We start from the raw sequence: 19,064 nt of genomic DNA, 5'->3' as shown, positions 1-19,064 counted from the left end.
TCCAGGCAGTCTGGACAGCATGTGGCTAAGTACAAAGACAGGAGTACAAAGCCTCTTTGGGGGCACCCCACGCTCCAGAATGCCCAGGGTATGGAGTTGGACAGGCCCAATGGCAAGCAATGATGGTAAGTGGATTGTGCAGGACCTTCTACTATGTGCTCAAGAGCAAGGAAAGGGGAAGGGGCAGCCCATGATGGTTTAAACAGAGATGGGCCAAAGAGGCAGAAAGCTAAGACATGGATGTTGCCTCCGTGTTGAAAGCCATAACCGGCCAAAACCGAAGCGGTGACAATGGATGTATCATCGAGTGGGAAGTGGGGTATGCTGCCTGCTGACCTTGGCCCTGGACTCTTTCCAGTTTGCTTTAAATTTTAAGGGACCTGTGGACTTTTCCTCATTCCTCCTTAGTTCTGTAACATGTGTGTGCCCTTAGGGTGGTATAAAAATAGGCTCAGGGGCCCAGGGAAGAGGCACCTCAGCTGCCCAAGGATCTCAGACACTCCCTAGGCATGTGGCCGGCTTTCTCTCAGCTGTTAGGAGGGCCCAAGGTCACTGGGCCTGGAAACCTGATTCTGTTGCATATGGCCTTGCCTTGGCCCCGGAGGCTCTGTGGAGAACAGAGGGGGAGGTACCTGGCACCAGGCCTATCCAAGGCCCTCAAGAGCTGCCTCTCATGGGGGCCCTTCCTCCTTTCTCTGCTCCTGAGGTTCCATCCACAGGTCAGCCCAGGCCCTTTCCGGAAATACTCAGTCTCCTCCCTTCTGCTGATGCTGCTCTACCCACAAATGAAAAATTAGAGTAGGGAATGGGGAGGGGGAGACTATTTTTATTATACCCCTTCTTTGTCACAGAAGTGGACACCACAGGCTCTTAAACTAGATAGACTTGGGTTTGAGCTCCAATTCTGCTTCCTAGGTGAGTAAACTGGGACAAAAAAAAAAAAAAAAAAAAAAAGAAAAGAAAGAAAGAAAGAAAGAAAGAGAACAAGACCTTGTAAAGCCTCAGTCCCCATGTGCTGTTTTTTGGGAGGGGAGTGGATTCTGCTCATGGAATGTGAGTTTGAAAACCGCTGCCTGGTACTTCTCTGTATCTACATACAAACTCCTATTGTTTTGGGAATCGGGTGCCACCATGTCCATGGGGACTGCTGAAAGAACAGGGTGGGGGGCGGAGCTGTGCCCTAAGCAGCAGGGGCACTGAACTTTGGGTCTGTGGAGCCCCGGGTAGACACATGGGCCGGCCTCTGGGACCTACAATCTGCTCAGGTGTATGCAAAATTCTGGGGGCTGTGTCATCTGGGGAGGAGAGGGCCTTAGCTTTCCTCAGATTTCCAGAGGGTTCCATGACCCCAACACATGAACTACGATCACAAATCACCACTGTCCTAGAAACTGACACGTATCCAGGGCTGTTCCTATGCTAGGAGCATGGGGATAACGAGCTCACCTACCTGAAAGGGCTGTTGGGAGAACGGAGGGAGAGGACCGCTGGGCAGCACTGAGCCGGGCCCCTGGCACCAGGCGGACCCCGACAGGCTCTTGCTGTATTTTATCATCTTCATCAGTACTCATCAGTACTACCCATGGTTATCCCTTGCGTTGCCTCATTAGTACTACGAAAACTTTATGAGCTGTACTACCAACCCCACTTTCAGGAACAGGAAATAGAGCCTTCAAAAGGTTAAATAAAGAGCTCCAGGCCATAGAACATCAGAGGAGGAACTTGAACTTGGCCTGCATGGTTCTCAAGCCCAGTTGACCCTCCATCTAGACACTCTATGGGAAGGGGGTTCGTGAGTGGCTCAGTCGGTTCAGTGCCTGACTCTTAGTTTCAGCTCAAGTCACGATCTCAGGGTCATGAGATTGAGCCCCACATCGGACTCCTTACTCAGCGCAGAGTCGGCTTGGGATTCTTTTGCCCTTCGACTCTCCCCTTCTGCTCCTCCCCCTTGCTTGTGCATTCTCTCCCTAAAAATAAATAAATGAAATCTTTGAAATAAATAAATAAAAAGTAGAAGCACCAAGAGAAGAAGGCAGAGCACTTGGAGAGCTCGGGAGGCGGCTGCACTAGGAGGCCCCAGATGACCCTGGGCTGGAGATCAGCAACCAAAGGGATAAACAGGCCTAGGGCTTTCCGTTGAAAGGGCCAGCAGGCCTTGCTAACTTTGCACCTCTCCTCATCCATAACAGAAAGCCAAGCCCTGTAAGATAATAATGATTAAAAAAGAAAACCACCCCCTGAAGCAGCCATTCCTAGGCCCCAAAGTGAGGCTCTGTCTTGAAGCCCAGGGGTTCCAGGAGAGGCAGTGCCCTCGGGCCAGGCTCCAGGCAGTTTCTCTTCCCAAACTAACTCCTAACTGCTGAACACAGCACTTGAAAGCCAAAAAGATGCCCCTGGGTTGCCATGGCAATGCTAAACAGACAAAACATTTTAACCAGCTCTGAGGCACACACACAAAACTCATTTAAGGACCAAAGGGATGGCCTGGTGGGTGAGGGGAGACAGGAGCGTGTCTACAGCTCCATCTCCAAGGACATGGGCCCCGGGAGGGGCTAGGTCAGCCCAAAACTGCCCAAAGGACTCCTTCAACACAAGCTGAGGCCAGCCTCCTAGGGAAAGGCAAGTCCCTGCCATGTCTCCCTGCCTTGTGCCCACTGTCAATGGTCCTATCCTACGAGGGCCACCAGCAGGTTACAGTATATGCTGATGGTTCTGGCTTTGTCTTGCCCTGGGGACAGCTTTCCACCACGTGGCACTGCAGTCTCTTCACCAGAATTGGGGGAGCATTATGTGGGCCCACAGCAGCATCCAGAGTATAGGATGTGCCCACAAGCATGAATGGGAGCACAAACCTTCTGGCACTGTGCAGCTATAGGTCAGAGCAAACAATGAACTCAGGAACTACCATTCCCCACCAGGTAGCATTTTCAGTTCCCAGACCCCATGACTGAATGTCCCTCTCCAGGGCTGGATGACCACGGGTATTTTCCTTCAAAAATACTTCACTCCAGGGCCCAGTGGGGGGTTGCTTCCCAAAATACAGTGATTTGGGAAGTAATGATGAATGCAGAAGGCTTATCTCAGACCTGAAGACTGCCATGGCTATGGGGTCTGCTGCATTCTGGACTCTTCCATGCCTCACTCCTCACTGGAGGAGAGGAGCCTCCCTAGATACAGCTTAAGGCCCTTGGGTAGGATCATACGCAAATGCTGCAAAACCTTCCTTCGCAGGGTCCCTGACAAACTTAGTAAAGATATGCTCCAGGAATGTGAATCCTCGTCCACCCGTCATCCCCCTGGGGTGAATCCTCTTACCTTTCAGACTCACTCCCTAGAAGTTACTCTTGACCCTCCCTCGTTCTCGGATGCAATGGGCCCCCACTGTGTCATGTGCACAGAGGTCTATGCAAACAGCAGCACCGTTATGCTCTGCTCTCCTGTCCACTCATCATGGAGCTCTTGGAGGGCAGGGACCCCATCTCATTCACCTGAGCATTCACGAGGCCCACCCCAGTGGCTGGCAATGGTCAGCACTCTGCAAAGTTTTGCTGATCTGCAGGTCAAAGGGACAACACCATACTCATTGCGTCTGTGCATTGGTGCCCGTGCATTGGTGCCCCTGGGATAGATAGATGCCAGAGCTATCTGCTCTCACTTAAAGAACATTTGAAGTAGAGCCTGGAGTGCAGGAATTTGAGACTTGAGCTACTGGGCAGCCTGGTGGGTCAGGTGAGGTTCTGTCTTTGTCTTTTTCTCAATGATTTTATTTATTTATTTGACAGAGAAAGAGATCACAAGCAGGCAGACAGGCAAGCAGAGAGGGGGAAGCAGGCTCCCTGCTGAGCAGATAGCCTGATGCGGGGCTCAATCCCAGGACCCTAAGATCATGACCTGAGCCGAGGGCAGAGGCTTAACCCACTGAGCCACCCAGGCACCCCAGGCGAGGTTCCGTCTTATGGACCCATCACAGTTTGCAACGCGGGGTTAACAACAATAGCACTGTTGTTGTCTTTACCATCTTTCTCCTTTGCTGCAGAATGGAATGACTGTGATGGAGGTTTTCCCATTTTCCTGGCCTCACATCCTGGACATTGAACTATTCTCTGCTATGTTTACCAGACCGTGTCTGCCTCCCCACCCCTAGCTGGAACTAATTATCACAGACAATTATAGGATTTTATATTCCTGTGCTCTAAAAAAAACAAAAAACAAAAACCCCACACAAACCCACAGGCCATTAAAAAAAAAAAAAGAGGAAAACAATACTTTTTCACAGCTGAAAGAGTTAGAGAAACCACAAAATTACATTGGTGTCATGGTAGCATTTATAAATAACACTTGGCATCTAGAACTAAATTTGCACGAAAGAATCTGAGATGGTGGTATTATTTTATAATCATGGAAAGCGGGCTTTCACACCTCCAACAGGAAGCGTGGAAAATACAAAAGTGCCAAAGAGAATAAAAGGTTCATTACCTTCCAATGTCAGGTCTACGTACGCATTATAACGGGCTGGGACAAATGCATCTCTATCTACCCCAGGGGAACGACTGTATCTCTTTCAAGTGAAGATATGACTGCATGTGTAAAATGCTTGCACTAAATTAAGTCTTCTATCTTCCAAATTTTCTCAATTATTAATACACTAGACAGCTGCAGTAGCTCTAGCAAAAATAGCAGCCCAGAAGTCAAAGCAGCCATGAGATGTCTGTATGGGACTTTCCTACATAAGGAGGGGTTGCTCTCTGGGTCAAACAAAAAGAAACAAAATCCCTGTGCAATGACCAAAAAAAAAAAAAAAAAAAAGAGAGAGAGAGAGAGAGAGAGAAACTTGTTTCACAATGTAAACTGAAGGAGGACTCCCATCCACCCTCCTCTTTGGGATAAAAAATGTGTTTTTATGCATGCAAAGGAAAGTGCACTGAAAAGGTGATCTGTCCAACTCACAAGGATAACAAATACTTGGGAAAATTGAAAGGGAAACCCAAGGAATGCCAATCACTTTGTTATATTCTGGAATGACAGTATCCAATTGTGTCAACTCAAAGGGAGTGGGGGAGGTCAGAAAAAATGGATTATGCCTTTTTCTTAGGTTTCTGGAAGCAGATTAATGTCCTGCAAAAATAGAAAATTGTCCTTAAATTTCCACCTTCATATTTTAAGCAGGTAGGAGTAGCATCATCTTAACAGTCTGATATATATGTACTTGGCGTAAAGACTGAAAAGCCTTTTGAAGGGAAAAACTCAGGTTCTCAGAGCATTGCAATTTCATGTTTTCTGAACTCAATAGTGATCATGAATTTTAATTCAAAGATTATTCACAGGACATATAACAAGAACAGATGTTCAAAGATCCATTTAAAAAAAAAAAAAAAAAGCTTTAATATCAGAGCTTAAGCATACAATACCAGAGAGCATATAACTTGTCAAGGTTAAGAATGGTCTGGATATGATTATACATTTCACATCTGCTGTCACCACTGTGCTTTCACATCATTCTAACCTTTAAAGGCAATCAGACCACATGCCCTGATTTCTGAGCAAGATACCATGACCCCATCTGTGCCTCAGTACCACATACAGAGATCGTTGTGTGTCTCTGAGAAAGCGGAATGAGTCACAATGGTCCAAATGCTCAACAAGTGTGTATTTCCACCAGGTCTGCATAATTTGTTTCTGAAAGAAAGGGCAGTATTTCATGTTCCCTGTCTCACCATCTACGTAAAAACCACGGCCACTTTTTAATAAATGCCAACAAATTTCAGAGAAGCCGACCGCAGCTACTAGGAAATAGCTGTTAGTTTATTAATATAATCCCCTAGGGGAAAGCTTCTGGTGGGAATGTTCTCAAGACAGTCAATACCACTGAGAGGCAGGGCTTCCTTCCCTCACACAAATACTCGCCAGCCGTGTACTCACCATTTGCGATCTGTTCTTCGGACAGCCATTGATGTCTTCAATCTTCTCATTTGCTGAAATAGGAAACACAAGTCAGAAAAATAAACAATCACCCCAGATACTTTGAGTAGTGATGTTCAGGACCTTTGAGGCCAACCACGTCCTAAGGCCCATCCTGGGGCCTGTCCAATCAGCGCGGCCATGAGAAATGCTGAGACGCAGCTCGAAAGCTTCGGGACTTACTCATCGAGCTGCCGTCCTCCGGGGACAGCTGGGGCAAGGTCGTCAGCATCCAACGCAGAGACAACTGCACTGATGACAGTCTTGGAGCGATGGGGCATCACAGAAACGTGTGGAGACTGAGAAATAGACCGGACTGTGATTACGCTTTGGGCTCTTCGAAAGGTGACTGTGATCTCCCCACAGAAGGTGGGATGGCTCAGAGTGGATTGGTCCAGCTTTAGCCCCACTCGGGACAAAAGGCATGGATGATAGCATCTCACCTCATCTTTTCTTAATTTTTTTTTTTAATTTTAGTTCCTGTGTAGTTAACGTACAGTGCTATATTAGTGTCAGGTGTACAAAACAGTGATTCAACACTGTGCTCAACACCCGATGGTCATCACCAGTGCCCTCCTTAGTCCCCATCACCTATTTCCAACCATGTCCCTTCCCCGTCCCCCTCTGGTGACCCTCAGTTTGTTCTCTGTAGTGAAGAGTCCGGTTGTTGGTCTGTCTCTTGTTTTCCCCTTTGTTTTGTTTCTTAAAACTCCACAAGTGAAACCACATGATGTTTGTCTTTCTGACTCATGTCACTTGGCATTATCCTCTCTAGCTCCATTCATGTCATTGCAAATGGCAAGACTTCGTTCTTTTTTGTGGCTGAGTAATATTACACACACACAAACACACACACACACACACACACACATCTTTATCCATTCATGTATCAATAAAGACTTGGGCTGCTTCCATATCTTGGCTATTGTAAATAATGCCGCCATAAACAGTGGTGTGTGTATCCCTTTGAATTCGTGTTTTTGTATTCTTTGTGTAAATATCCAGTAATGGAATTACTAGATCATATGGTAATTCGACTTCTAATTATTTGAGGCACTTCCATATTGTTTTCCACAGTGGCTGCACCAGTCTGCATTCCCACCAACAGTCATGAGCGTTCCTCTTTCTCTACGTCCTCGCCAACACTTGTTTCTGGTATTTTTGATATTAGCCACTCTGACAGGTGTGAGATGTTCTTACTGTGGTTTTGATTTGCATTTTTCCGACGAATTGAGCATCATTTCATGCATCTGTTAACCGTCTCACCTCATCTTTAGCCAGAAATGTTAATATTGCTTAATACCGACAGGATTACTAATAATGCTATTCCCAATGTGATAACACGGATAGAAAATGGGAGCGTGAGACTTAAAAGTGGCTCTTCTAAGACCATATGGTAAGTCCAAATTAAGTCTGAAACACACTCTTGGCGTCATAATAGCACCTAGCTCCTTAGAGAAGTAAGAGAAAGACACTGTGTTGAATTAACTGGAAATCAATACCAGTGATACGGAAGAAAGGCCCAGGTTCTGGTGCTGAAGTACAGAGAAATCCCAGCAAGACACAGCCCAAGTTATCTACAGGGGGGTGGGAGGGGTTGAGTTTGCCACAGTAGCAGCACAGAAACACAATATATGTAGAGATTAGGGCACTGGCTTCAAAGGCAAAGATACTGCAGATTCTCAGCTCTACAGCTTCTTAGCTGTGTGATCTTAGCCATATCACTCAACCTCTCTGGGCCACAGTTTCCTCATCTATAAGATGGAGCTAATACTACCTACTTTAGGGGAAGCATTGTGGGAAATAGATTACAGGATGGCAATAAAATGCTTCGCGCTGTGCCTAGCACACAGGGAGCGTTCTATAAATGGCAGCTCTCATTAACTCAGTAATGTCTATCATCAATGTAAATCACATACAGTGTTAATCTCCTTTCTGATGTCTCCATCAGAGTTAAACCCAGAAACTCAGCTAGGAGTCCACAGTCAAGAACTAAGGATCTGCCTCCTCTGTGAAGCCTTTCTAAGCTTCTTTCCCAGTCCGCTGTCCTTCCAACTCCAGCCCCCAGCCCGGGATGGAGAAAGCACCTTCAGGTCTCGGTCTGCCCAGCTATGCTGTTTATAGCCTGGCAGACATGCAGATTTGGATTTTCACATTTGTGTCCTCAAGGCTCAAGAAGTGCTTACAAAACTGATTTTAAAACAAAAAACAAAAACCCCCCTTACATCAGATTTTAATGAATTCGATGCCAAAAACTTCCATGAAAAGATATTAAAAACCAACTGAAAAGGATAATAGAATCAAAGTGTCCCAAGCCTCTATTTTACAACACCAGAGTCTAAGTATTCCACACCATTACCTCAACTGGGCTTTTTTTTTTTTTTTTCTCTAGTGTTTCTACTTTGAGAGAGAAGGGGGAAATAAGACACAAGGACACAAGCTAGTGGTAAGAAATTGTTTAAAAATCCAATCACCATGAGACAGTCAGTACACATTCAGTCTAATCTACACCTTTAGAATTTGTCCTGAGTAATAGACACTCAGCCTTATGCCCCACTTTGGAAGACGTCAGTCTTCATTGATCCAACTCTTAAGAACACTAGGATAAACATTGTAGGAAGCCTTTTCAACCTGCTTCCCTTATTCCCAAAAGAGGTGCCACGGAGCCTTTAAAAAGCACATTAAAAAAAAGGCCCCGTGGATGAGATGACCCATGGATATTTGTTCTTCAGTTCACTAGAAAATACCAGAATTATAATCGGCCGGAATAGCATGTGAACTCCAGACCAAGCTTTACCACTCACTCTTTCCAACTGTAATCCCAGAGCTGAGGATAGTGCCTGACAGACAGTAGCCCCTCAAATATTTGTTGAGAGGAACTAAGGAATGAGTCGCCTGAACATTTCTAAGAATCAAGGTTTTAGGCCTATGTTGAGGCAGTTGTCCTTTCACTTGTCAAAACAGACATACAAACTGAAGATGGAAAAAAAAGATCCGCGACAAAGGGTACTTCTTCAAACAAGGGAGACGATGTCAGGCCTGCACTCGGGCCTCGGGTTTTCATATACAACCCCGGAAAAATAAATATGTGGCTTTTGAGAATCCGGGCCGCTCAAGGTATCCTCCAGCTGGATGCTCGTGATGGCCCAAAGTCATAAGTCATCAGGTTCCAATCAAGACCTAATGCAGCATGAGGTCATCAGTGCCCATTACAGTGAAGGATGGATAACTGTGATCCTAAGAAATCACTTTAACGATTCTTTATATACCATCTGGATAAAAACAAAAACAAAACCAAAAAAACCCAAAGGTTTGGTCTCACCATCTCTCCACTTCCTTTTCATGGTCAGTCACCAAACCATAGTCAGGTACTGCCTCAATTCAAGGATCGCAGCTCCCATAAGCTTCTTGCCATTTTACAACATTCGAAGTAAATCAGAGGAGTGGAGTCCATGGGAGACGACTCTAAAGATATCCAGGAAGAGGTCGATCAAATGCCGAAACCCCAACACAAATGCTTAAGAAGAATGCAAGACAAATCTTGAACCTCCTCGTTTCCAATTTCATGTAATTGAAATACTTCTCCTTTCCTGAAATTCTCAAGAATTTCTATGGCTGTCATAAATACTTAGAGCAGTAACAGAGGCTCTGATTCTGCTGATAAGAAGGAAGAAGAGTTTGGTCTTTCGAGCTGAATTTATTAACTTGTGGTAGGGGGCCTTTGGCTGCAAACCAAAAACAGATAACCGAAGAAGCAAAGGCATTTGTCCCCAAAGTCCTCAGCTATGATTAAAACTGGCATCCCTAAGTGCCCGTGCTAATTTATTTATTCCAGCATGTTCAAGGCATTCTCAGCACACGAATGCAGTAACCTGCCTGCGCACGAGGTGTCAAGTCAGTAATTGGAAAGCTTTTTAAGGAAGAAGAGTGGCACCAAGTTCACTGCTTTCCAAAGGACTTCTTTCAAAGGGCTGAGAGCATTTCCGCAGCCCATGCGTCTCGGCATAGGGCAGTTGACAGATCTGCCGACAGGAAGAGAGAGAAACTGGCTACCCAGAAAGGCAGAGGACTTACCCAATGACACACAATGGTAATAGGTCCTCAATGGAAAGAGGGTTGAATTCCTGGTTATGCTCAGCGGTAGCCCCAACGGTGGTGGAAAAGGAACTGCGATCAACTCTCTCCACCTCTAACAGGAAAGCTCTTCCCCTGTCCTCCGTCTTTGCTTCCTCCTTGTCTCCAATCCTCTTCTGTTCATCATTCCATCCTTCTCTCTATTCTTTCCTCCCTGCCTCCCACCCCTTCTCTCCTTCCATCCCCTTCTGGCATTCTCCTGAGTGACAGCAATGTAAGCAGGAGGAGGGAGGCCTGTCTCTCCCTCTTGATTCATGCTGTTTATCCTGACCTCGTAAGCCTTTCTAATAACTCATGGCGATGGCACTGGGATGGGCTGGCAGGCAACTGCCGGCTTGAGGCAGCTCATGACTCAAGAAGATAATCACACTAATAAGAGGTTGAATGGAGACTGGACCCTTGGTCACAGAAGACAGTAGTGAAAGGTTCATTTCTGCCCAACACGCAGAAGGCAATGGTAGAAAAGTGTGGGTCCCAAATCATCCCACTATCTGAGAAGCGCAACTCCTAGGACAGACACATAGTCTCCAGAATTGATCTCTCTGGGATAGGTGAAGACTCTGGAGCTAGTGTCTGTGCATAACATTTAAGGTTTTCCCAGTCAACAAAACCAAAAGACAACCAACCGACAGAATGGGAGAAGATATTTGCAAACGACATATCAGATGAAGGGCTAGTATTCAAAATCTATAAAGAACTTATCAAACTCAACACCCAAAGAACAAATAATCTGATCAAGAAATGGGCAGAAGATATGAACAGACATTTCTCCGAAAAAGACATACAAATGGCCAACAGACACATGAAAAAAGTGCTCAACATCAGGGAAATACAAATCAAAACTACAGTGAGATACCACCTCACACCAGTCAGGCTAAAATTAACCAGTCAGGAAATGACAGGTGTTGGTGAGGAGGTGGAAAAAGGGGAACCCTCCTACACTGTTGGGAATGCAAGCTGGTGCAGCCACTCTGGAAAACCGTATGACAGTTCCTCAAAAAGTTGAAAATAGAGCTACCCTATGACCCAGCAACTGCACTACTGAGTATTTTCCCTAAAGATACAAATGTACTGATCCAAAGGGGCATATGCACCTGAATGTTTATAGCAGAAATTCCATAATAGCCAAACCATGGAAAGAGCCTAGATGTCCATTAACAGATGAATGGATAAAGAAGACACACACACACACACACACACACACACACACACAATGGAATACTATGCAGCCAGCCATCAAAAATACTGTAATCTTGCCATTTGCGATGATGTGGATGGAACTGGAGGATATTACCCTAAGCAAAATAAGTCAGTCAGAGAAAGACAATTATCAAATGATCTTACTGATATGAGGAATTTGAGAGGCAGGGTTGGGGGATCATAGGGAAAGGGAGGGAAAAATGAAACAAGATGGGACCAGGCAGTGAGACAAACCATAAGAGACTCTTATTCTCGAGAAACAAACTAAGGGCTGCTGGAGTGGAGGGGGTTGGAGGGATGGGGTGGCTAAGTGATAGACCTTAGGGAGGGTACGTGCTATGATGAGTGCTGTGAATTGTGTAAGACTAATGAATCACAGATCTGTAACCCTGAAACAAATAATACATTATATGATCATTTAAAAAAAAAAAAACACTTAAGGCTTTCCTTCAAGCCACCCTTCTGATCATGGCCCTCCCCAATGTGAAAAATCAACTCTTCAACCCCTAGCTTTTGTGCTTAGGCAAGAGCCCAGAATTCACTGCACCATACCTGGTAATTCCACCTTATTTTGCCTTGTTGACCTTCTTGCTCTCTACCCTCCAAATGTCTCTGCACACTATATCCTCTGCCAGGAATGTCCTCCTGACTGCTTCACCTTGACAACTCCAAGTTTGAGGTCTTGGCCTACAGGTAAATTCCTCAAGGAACCCTTGCTTGATTCTACCCCCTACCCCCATCATGGGTCATGTCTCACAGCACCACTGGTCTGTTATGTACTATACTCTCCCAGACCTTGAAAGTTATTGTTCCCCAAAGGGACAATTCCCTGACTACAAGTTTCAATGGACCTTCATGTAAGGGTGTTCTTTTCTCTAACTACTTTGAAGTCACTTAAACAGGGGACACCTGGCTCAGTCAGTTGGGCATCTGACTCTTGATTTTGGCTGGGGTCATAACAGCGGGGTCATGAGATTGAGCCCCGCGTCAGGCTTCATATGCTAGGCATGGTGACTGCTTGAGATCCTGTCGGTCCCTCTGCCTCTCTCCCTGCTCACACTAAGAGTAAATAAGTAAAATCAGAAAGGAAGAAAGAAACAAAGAAAAAGGGAGGAAAGAAGGAAGGAAGGAAATAAAGAAAAAGAAAGGAAGAAAGAATGAACTTCAAATGGACAGAAAAGTCACAGGAATCATACAGAGAATTCCCACACACCATCCTTTCTCATTTTCTCCCCTTTGTCTCTGTACAGGTATATGGATTTTTTTTTTTTTTTTCTGAATCCTTTCAGTGTAGAATATGTAGATCGTGTCCTTTGCCCTTAGATTTCATACGCATTTACAAAGAATAAGGAGATTATCTCATGGTACAATTATAAATTTCAAAAAACTTGACATTGATATAATCCCAATTTGGGCAATATACTAAAAAATGTCCTTTATGGCATTTTATTCCCCATATAGGATCCAGACCAGGATCTGGCTGTACCTTTAGTTGTCATATCACTTTAATCTCCTTTATTCTGGAACAATTTCTCAGGCTTGGTCTTTCATTGAGCTGACATTTTTGAACAATTCAGGCCAATTTTTTTGGTTTGGTTTTAAAGATTTTATTTATTTATTTGACAGAAATCACAAGTAGAAAAAGAGGCAGGCAGAAGGAGGTGGCGGAAGCAGACTCCCTGCCAAGGAGAGACCCAGATGCGGGGCTCAATCCCAGGACTCTGGGATCATGACCTGAGCCAAAGGCAGAGGCTTAACCCACTGAGCCACCCAGTCACCCCTTGGTTTTGATTTTAAATAGAATGTTCCACAATTCGAGTTGATCTAAGATTCCTCGTGATTAGCTTCAGGTTTTCCATCCCTGCCTGGTATTCAACATAAGTGATGCTATGTTCTTCTGGGTATCACATCAGTAAGTACATGATATCCATCTACCCCTTGCCACTGATAGAATTTTGATCTCCTGGTCATGAAGTGGATTCTCCCCTGTGCAGATACACTTCTCTTGCAACTAATAAGCAATCACTGAAGAGACACTTTGAGACCATGCAAATTGCTTGCTCCTCAAACTTTCTCCTCCAATGTCTGAATCCATTGGTTCTTGCCTTAACTAATCTTTACCATCATGGTTGCAACTCACTCTTTATTTGTTCTCCAAAACAGTGGAGGCCTTTCTTCTCCACTGATTGAAGTATCTGTCAGTAGAGACTTAACAGATTCCTATTTTATGCCATAATTATAATCCACAACTGTCCTCAGTTTTGAAGCTCTTGTGGTCTCAGAGTATGATCATTCTTTATAGCAATGGAGGGCAGAACTAGTACTTATAAGGAGATACTACCAAGGGGTGGGGGGCAGATTTTGACCTAGTGAAAGAAAATCCTTGGGATGATTCCAACTCAGTAGCTGAACAACCTGGTCAGAAAAACGCCACTCCGCCTCCCTCACCAAGAAATCTGTATTTACAAGATACACTCAGATTAAACACTCTGAACCAGGTGACTGACAATCCAGAGAAGAAGTCACGCAGGACTCCTAAGTGTCTCTACCTTTTCAGCTCCTCATTCTCTGGGTCTCTGTTCTCCACAGTCAGAGCAGAGAGGGTGAGCCCAGCACAGGCAGGGGCAGAGACAGAGGCACTAACATCTGGCTTCACTTACAGAGGCCCCAGCGCAGCTAGCCTCTCTTGGAGGGCCGAGGGAAAGGCAGTTCGTGGCCTCAGGCACTGTCAGGCACTGGTACTAACTTGAGGCCGAGATATCTGTCCAGTAGCTCAGGCCCTGAGAGGTCACTGTCTAGGGAGGTTCATGTCCTCCAAATAGATTCAGGGAAGCATCCTCCTGAGCAAGACAAACACTGTACTAGTTTACACTCTTCGTGCTGTGCTTAGTCAGTTCATGATATCCATGCTACCACTCATCCATTCTGAGCCCATGACAGACAGAACGAATCTATCATGATACGCTCTAACGGGATACCAAGGCCTTGTCACTCTCGTACTCAGAACTTTTTAGGAAGTGGCCACTGAGTGCTATCCGAGAGCGCTTTACTTTCCAAACATGTCATGTTTGCTACCTACCTTGCATTTCCTAAGAATGCCATAAAAATCAGGTTGTGCCCATTTTAAAGACAGGGAAGCAGAGGCAGCAGAGGAAAGGGACTCTGAGGTCCCATGGTTGGGAGCAATGAAACTGGGATGAGAGCAAGGCCTCTCGGTTCCATCCTTTCCCACTTGTTCCCAGTGCTGAAAGCTGAGAAGGTCCTGGTAGAAATACTACACAGCCCCAAGACGCAGCCACAGTCCTGCCTCACATGACGCTGCTGATGTAGACATCAAAACTCAGCTTCCGGGCAAGTCCTCTCCTCTAGGAAGACCCCAGCAAGAAGATGGCACTCCTTCTTCCAAGGTTACAGGCCTTGCATATTTATCTCTTTCTTCCTGGCTTGGAGCACAGCGCTAGCATACAGTCAGTGCTCAACGAATCGTGATGAACTGAATGAAGCAAAGGAGGCCAGATCCTTGTACCGGGTTCCATGTGTCGGGATTGACAGGAAGGTATAACACAGCAGGGCAACAAACAGAGGCGTTAGGAGCAAACTAACCCAAACCAGAATCCCCTCCGGGCTAGCTGTGTGATAGGGAGCTTCTGAGACTCACGGAGCCTCAGAGTCTGCAGGTGTAAAACAGGGCAAGTATCCCCTAGGTCACAGAGAAGTAGAGGAAATGGAGAGAAATTTGTAAAGGATTGGCAGGAGTGATGAAGAGCGGGAGGAAGAGAAATCGGTTCCCATCCGAGATGACGACATGGGGGTAAGGAAGGGACAGAGGGTGGAGTAGGCAAAATGGGTGAAGGGCAGTGGGAGACACAGGCTTCCAGGTACAGAAAGACTCAGGCACAGGGAGAAAAGGCACAGCATCCAGAGTTTGGTCACGGATACTGTGAGAGTGTTGCATGGGGACCGACGGAGGCTACCTTCGTGGTGAGCAGAGCACAATGGATAAAACCGTCCCATCGCTGTGTCGCACAACCGAAACTAACGGAACATTGGGCACCAACCATACTCAGAAAAGTTTGAGAAAAAAAGTGGGAGGAGGAAGAGGATGGAAGAGAAGAAGTAGAGCAGACAGACTTCTAGGTCACCCCCAATGATGTTCCTGCCTAACTTCAAACCCTTGTGTAATCCCCTCCCGTGGGGTGTGACAGAGCCTAGGCTTTGCTTCTAACCAACCACGTAAGGCAAAGGTGGTGGGATGTCACTCCCACAAGCACGTCACATTGTAGAAGATGACAACCGGCGAGCCAATTTGCTCTAGAAATGTGCTCCCTTGGTGGCACTGAAGAAATCAACCCAAGCAACACACTGGGAGACCCATACGGCAAGGAGCTGAGAGGGGCTTCTAAGAGCGAAGCCCTCCAGCCAAGAGTCAGGGAGAAATCAGGACTCACCTCCTCTGACCACAAGGAGATGAACCTGCCAACAGTGAGGGAACCAGGCCCCCTCCCTGGTCAAGCCTCCACATGAGGACTCAGTCCCAGCCAATACCCTGACTGCGGCCTTGAAGAGGCACCAGCTATGCTGTGCCTGCACTTCCGACACCCAGAAACCATGAGCTAACACACACACACGGCCATGTGCTACCCAGCCACAGACGACGAACACAGGGCAGGAAGGGAGAAGGGGAACAAGCACAAGCTAGTCTTAAGAAATCAATCTTAGGGGGCGCCCGGGTAGCTCAGTGCGTTAAAGCCTCTGCCTTTGACTCAGGTCATGATCTCAGGGTCCTGGGATCAAGCCTCACATCGGGCTCTCTGCTCAGCAGGGAGCCTGCTTCCTCCTCTCTCTCTCTCTGCCTACTTGTGATCTCTGTCTGTCAAATAAATAAATAGTCTAAAAAAAAAAAAAAAAAAGAATCAATCTTAGGATGGCAGAGGCACTTGGATCTGAGTGGCGGCACCAGTCCAGAAGTGTCCAGCTAAGGCCAGCTTGCCTGGGTTTTCAGGTACAATCTCCATGGAGGTGAGCAGAATTACAACTTTATGTACAAGGTCATTCTGCTCAAACTTGAAAGATAAGCAACTCTCCCACAGCAGTGCACACCCAGTTGGCCGGGGCTTCTGTCCTTATGCCTTTTCCTTTGGCATGAGGCAGCCACGGAAGCCACCGGCGACAACAGTCAGCCTGACCTGCCTCTTGGTGGGAGCACTCAGGCAGGGCTGTGGGGGGCACTCCCCATAAGCTTCAAGGCTCAAGGCAGAGCTGTGCCCACCTGCCTTCCCGGGATGAACCCGTTCTTCCTCACGCGTAGCCCCAACTCCCTTCTCCCAGTAGTAAAACCAGAACCAGCCCTCTACAGAGTTTGATTCTTTGCCTTCTTAGACCCAATTAGAGTTGCAGGACTAAATCAGTCTTGTGGTACCTTTTGTTTGTTTTTGGTAAATATTTCCAAAGTAACCCACAATAAAAGTACCATCAGAGGGGTGTGGGGGTGGCGGGGGGGCGGGTTGAGAAGGGAGAACCAAAAAGACAGGGGACAAGAAAGGGGCAGAGAGCCCTTCTCAAACCACCAGCACCCCCTCCAGCCCTACTTCTCAGAGCATCAAGAGGAAAAGCAAGCTGGTATCCACACTTCCCCAAGCAGGAGACGTTATCAAGTAAACTGTCAACACATGCGACAGAAACACTGTGTTCTTCTGGGAGATTTCAGTGTTCCATGTCCCTGATCCGGGCTCGTCCCCTTCCAGGTCTCCACTCTAAGTCTTCGGTCCCCAATGTAAAACCCGCTCTTACCCACAACCTGGATGATCTGAGCCAGGAGGACGCCGTCCGTCACATCTTGCTGGAGGTCCTTGATGAGACGTTTGTGGCCCGATTTGGCTAAGTAGTGATTGGCCCAGTCCGTATAGATCTGCAAGAAAGCAAACAGGCAACTTGAGCCACCTACTCAAACCCCATCCCCGAGCCGGAGGCAGCTGCTGAGGCCTGCGCAGCAGCCCCTGTCCCGCCAGCGTGCTGTCCCAGGCCAGCCAGGGCCATTAACATGCAGAGCCGTGTGCGGAGGGGCCTTTCAGCTGGGCTTTTGCCTATTGAGAGATCTGCCATCGAGGCGCAGGGAAAAGCTAAAGAAAGCTTCAAAGCATGCAAAGGCCTGAATGGGACGGGGACACAGAACTAAACAGTCTGCTCCAGACGGCTTTGAGAGGCGGTGGCTCGAAATGCAAGAGAAGCCTCCCCCCACTCCGCCGCCACCACCACCCCCTTCCCATCTTTTTCTCTTTATTGAGAAAACGTATGGGGAGGTTACCACCCAACAGGCATCTTTTAATGGGCCATTTCAGGGTGAGGAGGGCTATTGAGTTAGCGAAGCTCTCAGGAGCTTGGGTCCCTTGTAAAGAAGCCAAGTACGCAAACACAGAGCCCTTCAATTACTCGCGTGTGAGTGGCGTTATTGACGACCTTGCAATCAGCTCAAATGTAATCGGTTTAATTTAAAAACCTCATTTCCACTGTTGGGATTCTGTGACTAGTAATAATTTTAAAAACCCAGCAAATTCCAACATATTTAAACACAGCACTGGTGTGTGCGCAGCAGCCTGAAAGGGAGGCTGGGTCACCCATGGGATCAGGAAATCAACCCTGCCCATCCCCACCCCCGCCCTGTCCCCACAAGAGCATCTTTTCTTTGATAAGCATAAGAAAATGCACGAAAACTTTCTCCCTAACTGAAATAAGCCAAATAACAAACAAAATTGGAAAAGTCAACAATTCTGAGTGATAGTTTCCACGACAGATTCCTAGATTCTTCCTCCCTCCGGCTCGTCTGTGGAGCGACGTGTAGGCCCCATATAACAGCACCCTTCTCCCGCCTACAGTGATGGCTCAAAGAGGATACCCCACCTTGACTGGCCCATGGATTAGCAGCGACAGGTTCATATACTAAGTCATATGATGTATCCCGCAAATTAGGGAGGGGGTTGTTGTATTTCCAGCAAGCCTGCTCTGAGATCTTGCATGTGACTCCTAGAGCGGTGGGAGTCCTACCCTCACCCCCGCTCTCTCCTCCACTTGGCTCCTTAAAGGAGCCCAGAATAACCTCACACAATGGGGCGCCACCCCTCGAAGTTCACAGAATGGGGATAGCAGGCCAGCGCCTAGGAGACTTCTGGGAGGCTGCAGTTATGGCTATGCCACCTGGGATGGGGAGAGCCTCCTCCCAAGATGGGGCAAGACAGAGCTGCACTTTCTGCTTCGTCCTGAGCTGAGAACAGACACCCCCGTCTCCTCCCAGCCCCGAACTTGAATCTTGGTCTGCCCTTGCACGGCTGAAGAGGCCAGTGTAGGATGGGGCTACTCCACACCGGGGTCCAAGTTGTCTCATCCTTAAATCCATGTTACTTGCCTCCCTAGGACTCCCAAGCATGATCAGTCTCAGTTTTGTAAGCACTGAGAAAGCTACGGAAGTGAGGCATGATCATCAAATGGCCAACCCTAAACGCCAGTGATCACTAAATTAAATTGTTAAGGGAGGGGAAAAAAAAGGCAGACCTGGGTTCAAGTCCCAGTTCTGGAGTTTTCACAGGGTAGGGATTTGATCTGTGTTGTTCTTTGATGTTTCCAAGGTACCTGCAGCATTAGCACATTAGTTCTCGGTATGTGTTTGTGGGCAAACGGCTGTAGGATTTCAGGCAAGCTATTTAACTGCACTGAAGCTAGTTGTTCTTATCTGTGACACTGGATCAATACCATCTACTTGTCAGCTGTTATGACGACTG

The 19,064-nt window shown here is 46.9% G+C and overlaps 1 protein-coding gene across 8 annotated transcripts in view; it reads right to left on the bottom strand.

Annotated features, from left to right (window-relative positions):
• NAV2 (neuron navigator 2) overlaps positions 1-19,064 on the bottom strand; it is a 395,626-nt gene that overhangs the window by 253,129 nt on the left and 123,433 nt on the right. For all 8 annotated transcript variants that reach the window (XM_059138147.1, XM_059138166.1, XM_059138198.1 and 5 more), the window contains exons 2-3: positions 17,083-17,200; positions 5,920-5,972 (exon numbers count right to left, since the gene is read on the bottom strand). In XM_059138147.1, coding sequence (XP_058994130.1) covers positions 5,920-5,972; positions 17,083-17,200 — 171 coding nt within the window. The remainder of the gene's footprint in view (positions 1-5,919; positions 5,973-17,082; positions 17,201-19,064) is intronic.

This window comes from Mustela lutreola, chromosome 1, assembly GCF_030435805.1.
Source record: "Mustela lutreola isolate mMusLut2 chromosome 1, mMusLut2.pri, whole genome shotgun sequence".
In the NCBI taxonomy this organism is placed as follows: Eukaryota; Metazoa; Chordata; class Mammalia; order Carnivora; family Mustelidae; genus Mustela; species Mustela lutreola.
Note: the sequence above shows the minus strand (reverse complement) of the source record. Positions and strands in the feature narration are given on the sequence as shown.